This window comes from Malania oleifera, chromosome 9, assembly GCF_029873635.1.
Source record: "Malania oleifera isolate guangnan ecotype guangnan chromosome 9, ASM2987363v1, whole genome shotgun sequence".
Taxonomy (NCBI): domain Eukaryota; kingdom Viridiplantae; phylum Streptophyta; class Magnoliopsida; order Santalales; family Ximeniaceae; genus Malania; species Malania oleifera.
Genome location: NC_080425.1, coordinates 15,420,059 through 15,434,128, shown reverse-complemented (window position 1 = coordinate 15,434,128; position 14,070 = coordinate 15,420,059). Strand labels below are relative to the sequence as shown.

The 14,070-nt window shown below is 36.4% G+C and overlaps 1 protein-coding gene across 1 annotated transcript; it reads right to left on the bottom strand.

Annotated features, from left to right (window-relative positions):
- Positions 1–10,678: 10,678 nt before the first annotated feature.
- Positions 10,679–11,140, bottom strand: LOC131163371 (uncharacterized). The gene has a single exon (XM_058119967.1). The coding sequence runs from the start codon at positions 11,138–11,140 to the stop codon at positions 10,679–10,681; it is 462 nt and encodes a 153-aa protein (XP_057975950.1).
- Between the last annotated feature and the right edge of the window lie 2,930 nt (positions 11,141–14,070).

Below are 14,070 nucleotides of genomic sequence, written 5' to 3'. Positions count from 1 at the left end.
CTCTATGGATTTTGTTACAGGTTTACCGTCGGCATTGCATGGGCAGAATGCAATTTGGGTAATTATAGATAGATTAACGAAAACTGCTCATTTTATCCCTATCAAAGTCAACTACTCCATGGACAGGCTGGTAGAATTATATATTCAAGAGATAGTACGATCACATGGTGTGCCAATGTCTATAGTATTGGACTGAGACCCACGTTTTACATCACGATTTTGGAGGAGCTTACAGGAAGCTATGGGGGTCTCAGTTATCATTTAACACGACGTTCCATCCTTAGACTGATTGGCAGACAGAGAGGACGATTCAGATCCTTGAGGATATGCTACATGCATGTGTGTTGGATTTCGGGGGTAGTTGGACCCAGTATATGCAGCTGGTTGAGTTTGTGTATAATAACAGCTATCAGGCCAACATCGACATGAAATCTTACGAGGCGTTATATGGTAGGAGGTGCTGTTCTCCATTATACTAGGATGATATGGGTGAAAGGGGAGTTTTGGGACCAGAGTTAGTACAGCAGGTGTACGATAAAGTTTGACTTATCAGAGATAGAATCAGTGTAACTCAGAATTGGCAGAAAAGTTACACTGATACTCGCCATCGGAAATTGAAATTTGATACAGGAGATCATGTGTTTCTAAAAATAGCACCGCTGAAAGGAGTTATGAGGTTTGGGAGGAAGGGTAAGTTCAGCCCTAGGTTTATTGGCCCATTTGAGATACTTGAGAGAGTGAGGTCAGTTGTTTATCGGCTAGCTTTAGTGCCAATTTTATCCAAAATACACGACATATTTCATGTTTTCCATGCTAAGAAAATACGTCTCAGATCCTTCCCATGTGATCAACTATGTAGGGATAGAACTCAGTAATACTTTGGCATATGAGGAAACACCAGTGCAGATTCTAGATAGAAAAGAACAGGAATTGCTTAGTAAGAAAATTCCATTAGTAAAAGTCTTGTGGAGGAATCACACGGTGGAAGAAGCTTCATGGGAACTCAAGGAGCAAATACAATAAAAATACCCATACCTTTTCAGTGGGGACCAGTAGTAATCAGGAAAGATCAGGTAAGTAATGTTTCTTTTGTAGGTTAATCAGTACATGTTGCAGTTTCTATTTTGGTTGGTTATAGGAGAATTTTATTCATTTATTGTGATCTCCTAGAACCATATATGTAACCACAGTATTCCTTCGCCATAAGTGAGGGTAAGTAATAAAATAAGTAGCCTATTTTTCCTCAAGGGATGGTGTATAATTTAGATAACAAATTTCGGGGACGAAATTTTTATAAGGAGGAGAGAATGTGGAGACCCGTAGAATTATAGAAATTAAATAAAAAAAAAAAAAGAGAAAAAGGATTTTTCCAAGGAGGCTCAGCAGGGTCTTGTTGACGAGCAGAGAATATTCGTCGACGGGTGACCTTCTTGGGATCATCGACGAGGACACGTGTCTCGCCAATGAAGAGAAACCAAGAGTAGGTTTATGGACATACGGGCTCATCGACGATGCCACACTCTATAAATATGTTAAATTCAGATTTTCAGTGAGAAATTGCATGCAAAACGCTTTCTCTCTCTCTCTAAAATTCATCTCTTTCACCTTCTTTCTAGGATTTTGACTTCGATTCTCGCCGATTTAATGATCAGAAGCAGCCACGTTACTCCTAGGAAGATTCTCTACAATACTACCAGATCAGAATTTTGATTTGGAGTATTTGGGCACCATCCCAAAATTTGGGTAAGTTGGTTATTTTAAGTTTTATAAGTTATTGGGTATTTCTGGACTGAGGGAAATATGTTGGAAGGTGTTATACTGGTATATATTGATTTGTTGGAAAATGTGAATTTTAAGGTGTTGAGCTGGGAACACACAGGAGTAGGTTTGTTTAGATTTGTAGGCTTCTCAGTAAGTTAGGTAAGGAGATAAATTAAGTCAACATTTTTTTTATGAAAATATTATTAATATACAACATTTATTTTCAAAAATTACGTATGTTATAGTATAATGTTTGGGAATACTACTGTTGAACAGGAAAATATATTCAATACATTTTATCATAAAATATGATTTCAAATTAGATTTTATGTTTAGGGTATTACTCACATTTGTGTGGCATGAGTATGGATTTCCATGAAAATTATGTTATATCAGAATATTATGATTTTCCAGAATAAGCATGTTATGACAGTTTTTTTTTTTTTTTTAAGAAAAACCATAAAACAGTACAGAAACTATGGTTTAGAATATTATGTTAAACGGTGTAGAAAATTCACGTTCAGTATGTTATGATATGGTCGGCGTAGATGTTGTGATTATATGTTATAATATGGCTGGCGTAGATGCTGTGATTTATAGTCGGTGCAAATGCCATAAATATGTATTACTTAGAAATACGAAACAGTTATGTATCAGTAATATTAAATGTACTATATGTTATCAGAACCAGGATGACTTAATTTAGTATTTCATAGCACGGTACCGTAGCTATATGTATAAGTTCAAGTTTATGTTAGTGCTACCACACATATTAAATAGAGTGTGAGAGATGGAAGTCGATGTGGCTTCAATGTAGTGTAGGTGTTCCCCTGGTAGTCCGGACCAGGTGGGACAAGACCATCATACTTACAGACTCATGTTGACTTAGCGTGGTCGGCCAGCTATTGCTAAGTCCCACCTTCGGGTCGCACAACCTTGTCATGTGGGGGGTAAGACATGACATCAGTTAGCTATCCATCCTGGGTATTATTTCAGTATTGTACAGTTATAGAAGATGTTTTACATGATTACAGAAATTAGTACAATGTTTATAATGATATTTATTATGATATGATGAATCACGTTTTACTCAGAATTTATAAAGTCAGTTTTATCATATATATAAAATGTACAGTTCATGTTTAAGCACGATAAGTCGATAATACTCATGTTGTCATACACTGATATTAGTTTATCTCCCTTACTGAGAGGTGTCTCACCCTAGCATTACAAACATTTCAGGGAACCCAGATAAAAGGGCAAATAGAGCTCCGCAGCGGTAGAGGTTGACCAAACTACCCTGTCAGAAGGGTAGGTAGTTAAGTTAGGGTCAGATTGTTTTTTTTTGGAGTTATGACCGTAGGGTACTATTTGGTCCTTTTGTAGATGTTTGTATATATATGACAGATTCAGTAGGTTTCTGGTATTGTACTTGTTGTTGTATGACATGTATGTAATTTATGTTTTCCGCTGCTTAGTTATCAGAGATGTACAATAGGTATATCCTCGAAACCCACGAGTCTGGGTTGTTAATGACTATATCAGTTTAGTAGATTATTAGAGTTATTATTAACGTTGTTATATAAGGAAAAAAAAGAAGAAGAAAAGAATATATGGTAAAATAGGCAGGTCGTTACATACCCACTGTGTCCCTTAACAGTCAAATTTTTGGGAGTCTATATATAGCCCACTCTAAAGCTTATTTAAACATTTTTGATGATCTTAAATTCTCTCTAAAAATGTTTGAGCTTTATTTCATTTATCCTTGCAAGCATATACTCTTTTTCTCTTATTCATTTGAAAAATCATTTTGAAAGAGAGCTTTGATTATCATTCACTTCCTTCATCTGCAAATCTATTGCTCTTGAGGGTTGTTGAAGAAGCATTCATTAGGGCATCAATTTTGATCAATTCATTATTTTCTCCTACTTGTTTATTTGAAAACTCTTCTTTGGAGAAAATATTTTTGGATTATTCTTGAAAGAATTAAGCACATATTTACATTTATATATATTGTGCTTGAAAAGTCTTTTTGCATTTGTGCTTTCATAAATTGATCTTCTTTTGCAAAAATCATTTGAAAGCAAAGCCCTCCTACATTTTTATTGAAAAATATTTTTTGGAGAAATATTTATTGGGGTTGAATCTTTGAAGTGTTTATCATATACATCTTATTCAAAGATTGCAAAAATTATTTTGAGAAAAATATCGATACTCTCATGAGCTTATTTCATATCATATAAGAGTGCATTGATCTTCATATTGTACATCTTTGCTTATTTCAGAATCACCTTATTTGTATGAAATCTGTTATATCTATGAACCAGTTTGGCTCGACTTGGTAAGTGAGCTAGGGAGACTCCGCTCTGTAAGGAGAACCGGTTTGGCTCCACCCGATAAGTGAGCTAGGGAGACTCTGCCCTGTACGGAGAAATGGTTTGGCTTCACCCGGTAAGTGAGTTAGGGAGATTCCGCCCTGTAAGGAGATTTGTAAACGGCGTCGCTTTGTTGGTTAAGTGAGCAAAGTAGTGGAATCTTTGGGTTGTTGGCCCAAGGAGGGGATGTAGGCAGGATTGGTCGAACCTCAATAAAAAATATTGTGTTTGCTTTCTCTTTCCGTACCCTATTTATTTTTTGTACTTGTATGCTAATATTTGATTTGTTGTGAATGCTATATTTGTTTTAAATATTTGCATACTTGATTATTTGGGGTATTTGAGTTTGCTTAGAAAGACCCTATGTTGTGAAATACTAGTTGTAATTAAAATTGGACATACCTGACCCAAAAATTTTTTAAATATCCAATTCACCCCCTTCTTGGGATTACACCATAACTGTCAGTATCAAATCAAAGATTTTTTTTTTTTCTGAACGAATGACTAATATTGAATGACAATCTTTTATGTTTTGCCAATGGAAAAATGTTACAATTAAAATTTGAATGAGTATGAATTTTAGGAAACATATTTTCTAATGTTTGAATCTTATGAAAAGAAGGATGTCCTAATCTAAAATGCTAAAGATCAAAAGGATGATGATTTACAGTGGAAGTAAAATGTACAGCAGATGAAACATTAGAATTTTCAAAAGGTTATTGCAGTAAATATAATCCAGTCACTTGCTTAGCCACTCCAATTGTCTTCCATGAATGTTGGTCCTGTATAAAACAAGAATGAGAAAGAAACAACAAACAACAATAATTTTTTGTGAGTCTTTTGACTGAAATGAGATTAAAAGAGAAAAATGGAACATACAGAACATTAGGAAGAACTAATGAATCTGATATTTTCACAGTGCCAATATGTGTAATAAGAAAACATGTACCATTAGGCAATTTTATTGATGTATTTTTAACGGAGGTAATTGTAGTGAGATACGAAATAGAACTGACCATGTGTGATCAGTAGCACCACTATCAATTATCTATGAATTTGGATGTTTAGAAACAAAATCAGGAAAATTAATCATACTTGACAAACTCATGGGATTAGAAGCAGTAAATGATTTGCTCATAGCGTTCATGGCTGAAGGTTGAGGGGTCTGTGAAGAGGGTTGTAAAAAAGAAAGGAGTTGTTGGCACTGTTTTTTAGTGAAAGGAAATTAAGAATTTGTGGCTGAAAAATTTGGGTCATTGGAAGATAATGAAACTGGATGTGCAGATGATGTCTTGGTTTTTGAATTCCGACATTATCTAGGAAGATACCCATGTAATTTGTAGCATTTGTCAACCATATGCCCAGTAAAACCATAATGAGTACAAACTGACTTGGGACATTGCTTTTGATGATTTTTAACCATTGTTGCAGGACCATTCTCTCTAAATAAAGTAGCAGTCTCAGTCATCAAAGATGATCCCACCACTTTTCTTTGCTTTTCTTCTTGTAAAGTGAGATACAAAACTCTATCAATGGATGATATTAGATCCATGGGAAGAATTTTTCCTCGAATGTGTGTAAAAGAATCATTTAGACCCATCAAAAATTGAACAACATATTCCTTTTAAAAAAAAATAATAAAATAAGGAGGGTGACACCTCCATTTATTTATTAATTTGCCCTCACTTTTGGCAGAGGAATACTGTGGTTATAAGACAAACATTGGGAGATTAAAAATAAAAAAATTAAAGGCCTCCCGAAAGCAACACTAACAACCAACCGAAGCATGACTACAAATCTAAACAAAGCTAAATAAGAAATAAATCTAAACAGGCCTATCAAAAATAAAAATAATAAAATAAAATAAAATTAAAAGATCAACAAATCTAAACCTACCAAACAAAAAATTGATAGGTTGAATTAATGAAGAAAGGAAGTGAGACTCAACCTATCCATCCAAAGGATACCTTTTAGAGAATTTGATAAAAATGTTGTTCTTCGTAGATGACATTGCTTACCATTTCTCCTTCTCTAGTGAGAAAATTAGCCGCACTATTACCTTCTCTATGTTGATGGATCACCATGAAGTTCACTCCTTCTAACTCCGCCACGAGGTCCTCCCAAAAATCCCAAAGATACCACAAGGTACATCTACCTTTTCGAAACCAATCAACAACAATTCGCGAGTCACTTTCAATAATCTTATTAAAATAATGAAATCGTTTGCATAAACGAATTCCTTCCAAAATTGCTTTCAATTCTACACTATTGTTCGTACCATTGCCAAAATAGCTTGAAAAAGCCGTTTTCGCCATGCCATGACAGTCTCAAATAATTCCTCCACCTCCTGAAGTACCCAAATTGCCCCTACAACTCCCATCACAATTAAGTTTTATCCATCCTGCTAGGGGTTTAACCCACGAAATAATTTTTCCAGGCCTGGTGCAAATTCCCTGATGTTGAATCTGAAACTCTTTCAAAATTGTAATGTCCGATATCTTTACTTTTCAAAAAGAATTAGAGCTCTCAGCTAAAGAACTAACCCAATATCGAACACTTCTCCACATCTGATCCACACTTTGATAAACTCCTTCCATTCTCGCTTTGCATCTTCGATTCCCGAGGCACCATGTAATCAAACATGGAATCAGACAGATTAAAATACCTTTAATAATGATTTTCGAGCAAAGTGGAACCATTTTGCAATTCTGTTTTTTTAGGGAAGGAAGCGTTGGAAAGGAATCCCTAACACCACGCTAGCTCGATGCCAAACCTCTGAAGCCACCTCGCCTAAAGAAAGAATGTGATAAGTGTTTTCCTGGCTTCTCTGCACGTAGCAATCACAAGCCGAAGCCATTGATACTCTTTTGGCCTGAATTCTATCATCTACTGCGAAGCATCTAAACCAGACTTTTCATAAACATATTGAGATTCTTCTAGGCAATAAAGAATTTCAAAACCAGTTATTCCATTCAAAATTATCACTTTTGCTCCTCATTGCCTCCTATGCCATTTTTGTAGAGAATTTGCCATTAGAGGCAGACTTCCAAATGAATAAATCCTAACCACTTTTACTAGCTGACACATTATGCAAGATTTCCATTGTTCTGTCGGCCCCAACCAATTCCATTAATAAATCAGAATTCCAGTTGTTATTCAGCTAGCAATCCTTAATACACATCTTTTTGTTCGAAATATCCTCAGTGCGCACAGATAATGGGCCTAATGTAAGCCACCTATAGAACCAAAAAGAAGAGTTCCCACCTCTCACCAAAATTTTAACATTATCCATAACTTCCAGAGCGGTGGCCATCATTGATTTCCAGAACCGAGAGTCTTTTGGTCTCCCCTTCCTTATTAATAAATGATCATTTCTGCAATATTTAACCCTAAAAAAACCTGATCATAGATTGTTAGAATGGTGAGTCTTGGCATTCAGAGTTGTCAACATTGATCTGCTCCATGTATAATAATTCTCACCATTCAAAGGCTAAGGAACCAATATTGAACCAGGACTTTCTCTATGATGGAGGAAATATTTAGCCCTGAAAAAACCGAGTCATTCCTGATCCAAGCATTTTTAACACACGACAAAAATAAATCATATGAGCTCCATATATTAAGGAACTGAAATTGAGTAGGGCTATACAAAGAGACTGACGTATTCGTATAAACCACCATGGGATTATGATATGAGGATTTTCGACTTAGATATTTTAATTGAGCTGAACCATAGAGGTTGGAAAAAGCATTATTAATGAGAACTCGATCAAGCTTAGCCTAGCTGTGAGCCACCCCTTTATGGCCATTGCACCATGACATACGAGGGCATGTGTTTGATAAATAAAAAAGTCACAATGATGTAAATAGTCAATAAACTCCATCATAGGTAAGAGTGGTTTTGGATTTCCACCAATTCTTTCAGCATCCATTTGAATAACATTAAAATCACCCATGACCAACCAAGGAAAATCTGAAATTTGGCACTCCTCCAGTTGTCACCATAATTCTCTTCTTTCAACATAAGAACATTTGGCACAGACAAAACTCACCAACATCCATCCTTTGACCTTCCTTGAGGAACTACCCGGAAATCATCTGAGTTGTGATTGAAATCACCTCAAAGGCATTCATATGCTTCCAAAACAATCACAATTTACCGCCCTGATTTTCATTCAATATAAAATGGTGATAGTTCAGATACTACCCAAGATTACCATCCTCTCCTCAGTCGCGAAAGGTTATGAAATAGTAAACAAACCAATATTAAATTTATTAATCAGCTTCTTTAACCAGCCTCTAGACCTGTCCAACCCTCTAATATTCCCAAAAAAATAAAATTGTATTAGTCATAAATTTAATTTATGCAGTCGGATGTGAACCCTATGGAATTTCCTCATAGATTTTTTATTTATGGTTTTAGTGTTTTCGACAGTCCATCTTTGCCCTGTATCAGACTTAAACATTTTTTATTTTCCTTTCAATGCTGAAATTTCACCTTCATCCCTTTCTGACGAATAACCCAGAGCCAATTCCCCCTGATGTAAACCTTGGTTCCCACCTTCAATTAGTTTAATACTATCCGCATGATCCACTTTCTCTTAAGACATAGTTTCACCATATGGAACTCAAGCATCATGATCACACCAGTGTTCGTCAAACTCCTCTTCATCACTCTTTGTTGAACCTTCATTTACCTTATTTTCCAAGCCTCCTTGCAGCACATCAAAGTTTTGCCTTGCAAGTTCCCCTTTTTCTTAAGCCACAAGAATTTCCGTTAATACAAGACACCTATCTATGATCCTTTTTGTCATCGGCACATTATTGGGTCCTACTTCTTGCTCCACCTTCTTTGCCTCCTTATCTACATCCATATTGGTTTCCATTACACCATCATTAGTCTTTGGTTTCAAAATATTTTTTTCTTTATATTTTCCATCATCCCTTCGCTTCTCTCCCACTCTACAAACAATCAAGGTATGTCATTGCCGACAACATTTAGAGCAAAAAATCCCATCTTTTCATATTTGACCTTTTGCCAAATACATTGTTTCGAAGATAAAACAAGAGAAAATCCCTTTACCGGCTCCATCATCAAGTCAACTTCCACGCAAATATGTGCCCTTGAGGCTCTCGTACGGTTGATTGTTGCATTATTGGTTTCAAGATAACGACCAAAACAAGTTGCTATAATTTGTAGAAAATTTGTTCGGTAAAGATGCACTGGTAACCCCGGTAAGAAAATCCATTAAGGAGCCAATGGAAATTCTTTTTTGACATCAAAATCCTTTGTCCATTTGAACAGCTGGAATGAACTACCTTCCATAGTTCTACCTTTCCTTGCCCAACCATACAAAAAATCACGTTCATTTTTCATGTGATAGCACATGGTAATCATCCATAACACTGATCGTTGGAATTTCTGTCAAGCTCCACGTTTTCACAATCGATAACCGAATTTTATCAATAGATGACCGATTCCTCAAAAAATTCATCACTAATGCAAAACGAAACTCTTCCTCAGCCTTAATCATTTTCGCTTCTGAGAAAATAAATCCCAATTCACCATTGATATTAACTGGCAATCTTATAAAAATTTTGAATACAAGTACCTCCACTTTTTTATTCACGACTTGCGCATACGGCTGCACCCCGGAACCAGCCTGGACGACATTACCCACCAACGGTGAGGCCATTAGCGGGGGACGACACCTTCCCAATCACCCTAGGTGCCGGCAAGCCGACACTGACGTGACTGTGCTACAACATATAAATATTAGAGTTAAAGTTTTCTAAATGGGAAAGAGACTGACCTGTATGCTGTTTGGTCCTCCTTCTCCTTGTCCCTCTTTGGGTGAGGGCAGCGGTGTTGCTAAGCTATGGAGCGGTGAAACCCCTTGGGCGTCTCCCCGGAAAGGAATGAACTTTGTGTAGAGAATCAATGGCGACTCCCCAAGTAGCGACGACGTGCAGTTTTTGTGGTTTGTCCACGACGGGGATGACTTGCAGTTCCGCCGCAAATCGTCAATCTGTGCTACCCCTTGTGTGTCTCTCTAGGAAAAAAATGACACCTTTACCAGAGATGTCTTCTCAGTGGATGAGACTGGAGATGGCAAGGGTGGAGCTCACTATCCAAGCAGAGCAGGAAGTTGGAGATGGTAGAGGCGTCGCCGCGGGTGAACCAAGAACAGCTCCGGCATGCGGCGACGTGCAACTATGGCGTCCGGCAACCTCATCGATGGTGTGTGGCGACCTCAGCAACGGCGTGCGTCAACCTCAGCGATGGCGTGCGGTGACCTCAGTGACGACATCCAAAAACGGCTCCAAAGTGAGAACAACTTCGGCGTACGACGACGAGCAGTGACGGCGTGCGGCGATCTCAGCGACGGCGTGCCCTAGGCTCCTCAGCGATACTCATAAAAAAGTTTTAAAACAACATATTCCTTTTGATGTTGCTTAATTACTTTTTTCAAAAAGCTCCACAGGAACATCCCGGATTACAAGAACAGGTGGGAATGGGTTTGACAGTAGAAAAATTCATCCTACATAGCTTTCAGCTTTGTGTAATAAGAACTAACATAAGATTCATCTTGAGCTAATGAAACAAGATCTTTCTTGAGTTGAAATAAGTTAGGGCCATTATCTTGTATGAATCTATTTTTCAAATTCTTCCAAACTTCTTTAGCAGTTGAAGAGCTGATAACACTGGCAGCAATCTCTCGTGTGGGAGAATTCAAAATCCACAAAAGCATCATATTGTTGCAACGAAACCACAAAATATACAATGGATCAGCCTGATCGTCAGGCTGAGAAAATGTTTCAACCACAAAACCTATTTTGTTCTTGGCATTGAGAGCTGTCAACATTGATCTGTTCCATGTATAATAATTCTCACCATTCAAAGGCTGAGAAACCAAGATTGAACCAGGACTTTCTCCATGATGGAGGAAATATGGATTGGAAAAATCTTCAATCAAGAACTGAGCACCTTGCTTTGATATCATAATAGAATTTAGTTTTTGACTGTACAGAATTTACAATTCCACAGTTAAGAGCAGAAACTATTATTTCCAAGTCTCCAATTCATGTCCCCTTATGGGTATGAAAATATTAGGCTAGTTCACTTAAGCCATCTATTGCTTTGTTGGTGACATGAAAAATATAATGAAATCAATAATTAAACTATTATTGGCAGAACTGTGAAAACACCATCCCAATAATAGCAAATAAAATTGAAATTAAAACACATCTAAGAACCAGTATATGTGATTGTAGGGTTCAATGCACCAAACTTAAGTTTCTTCAATGAGTGGGCTTTCCAGTACGTAGTATATAAATTACCTCATCCATTTTTACATTTTTTTTCTCTTGAACATCTTCGAAACATAAGGATTCAGATTTCCTCACCATGTATCCAGATGGCAGCAAAAATTTCTAAAGAGGTCAAAAGTTTATTGAATGAATTAGGTCTAACAACAAAGAGAAATTATATTTTACATTCATGCAAGTAACATAACGAATAAACAATACATTAGCATCAGGAAAGCAACTGCCACAAGATTTTTCCCATTTGACAGTGGAGGTTGAATTATATTTGCAAGGGTTAAACCTAAGAACTGAATAATCCCCACCGGTAACTCCTCTTTGCCATCAGTAGTTCCCCTATGCCATCAGTAGTTTCTCTATACTAAATATCAATCCAATCAGGAACATGATTGCTCGAGTAAATTTCAGGGGAGCTCAGCCGTGCACCAATGCTGCCCTTCAAATTAGATTGCTACTGTAAAATGATTTCCATAAATGATTTGGTTAGTGGCAGGTGGGGCTAATACTAATAATATTAGACAAAAGGATGCCTAAAATAAATTCTTTGATAGGCATCACTTAATGACTTAAAATTACAGGAAAGCTCAGTTGGAGTTAGTGGTGCTCGTGCGTCTGTAGGTGAGCGAGTTCAAGGTCTTCTACAGGAAATTAAGGAGGTATGCTTTTTCAATCAGTATTTCATGTTGGATCATATCAGCCACATTTGCTTTGTTTTGTCAATATCAAATTTCCAGGCCTTAACAAATTGGGGGTGAAAGTTATGTCGCCCTGCACTTTAAGTTGATGTTCCTGAGTCTTCTCACTGCAGTTCCCCACTAAACTTACTACATAAAAAGAAGATTGAAAACTCATAAATTCATATGAAACAGCAGAAGCTGCGGAACCCCCATATGCAGTGAAAGCAAGAATTAATTAAAACGGTTTTGCAAAGTATTCACTCTATAAAAGTTCAAAACAGTGAAGAGAGCCAAATAAGATTCAAAATAGCTCAATGCCTTTTTGTATACATATAGTATGTATTTCAAATCTGCGCAGTAGATAGGCAAACAGAAAAAGGTTTGTCCATGCCAATAACAATTGAAATAAGGTTTCAAAAATGATCATTTAAAGTTGAAAGTTTGAGTAGTAAAGTTAAAGTTGGTTTGAAGATTTCAAAAGACAGTTCAACTCCGAGACTATAGGATACACAGAGAGTCAGGATATATCATTTTGGCCAGAAGTTGAATGAACCAGCAGATGAAGAATATAATTAAACTCATTTAAATATCAGAAACCCATTATCACTAGAATAATTATGGCAGAATAAACTCAACTCAGGCCTCTACCAGTTAAAATTTGTGAGGAATCTAGAGATCCTTGCACATGTGCGGGAAAATACATTATGAGGCAGTACGGCTGCACCAGTGAAGCATAGTTGATGTTGTAAGTTGCCATAATCTCTAGTAGTAGTGGATAATTTCTAGACTTGATTTGTTTGCCTCAGCCATGCATCCACAATCAAATATCCCAGGTACCAAACTAAGAGACCTCAACAACCAATGAATTTATATAAGAAGAAAGAAGAAGATATTGCAGCAAACAACACATAAATTTATATAATGCCAAACAACTTGCTCACCCATGCTCCACCCATATAATCGATTTTCTGATGCATAGACTAATTCAATAGGAAGCAGTAAACTAAATGGACCATATAAATACAACAAATAAATAGTGCTACAAAGAAGTTTTTTATGTGAACACCTTGAAGCTACCTAATCCCTGACCATAATTATCATTCCAAAACCCATCAAATTATGTAGCACATTGTCTGCTTCTTTGAGCAGATCACAATCTTGAATTTGAGAATCTATTCCCACCGCCCACTCCCAATCTATCTACTAATTCTGCATATCTATTTTCAGGAATTGAAAATTTAGAAAAATTTTAAGGCAAAGAAACTACATGAACATAGGACAATTACAACCAGAGCAAGCAGTATTTAATTAAGCCAGTACGAAATACGAATCAACATATGAAGAGCAGAGTTCAACACCCAAAGTATGGAACAAGACACAAATTAGGAAATTGTTATGCTTTTATTATTTTCTTTTGTATGTTTTCATTTGCTGCGAATGTGTGCATAACGTTCTCATAATATTTACTTCAATGAAAAAAAAAATTGTAAATCTTAACCACAATTCTTTTTTTCAACAACTAAATCTTAAGGCATAAACCTGCATTCATTTTGAGAAAAAGTGTGTCTAAACCAACAACAGAATCCTAATCCCAAATCATAGAAAACTATAGTCCAAGAGCAGCCTAAACCTAAATAGAGGCCTCAACCAACAAAAATGCTCTAGTTTATTTCTATTGCGGTTTTGGGATGGGTGAGGATGCTAAGAGGCCGTGGAGGTGTTCTTGGAATGAGTATTGAAAGGTATTTATGTAACATTCATGTGATATTTTTATTTCATATGGATATTGTTTTATTTATGTTTACGAATGAAATTAACTTTCAATGTATTGTCTTTTCTATTTTTTAAAGAGTAATAAGACTGCAGGACAATTTAAGGACAAGCATTATCCACATTATCATTCACTCTAATTTTTGGGAAAGATGCTGAAA

Bases quoted from the DNA above. Each gene is read 5' to 3' on its own strand.
- LOC131163371 (XM_058119967.1), bottom strand. From the start codon at position 11,140: ATGATATCAAAGCAAGGTGCTCAGTTCTTGATTGAAGATTTTTCCAAT.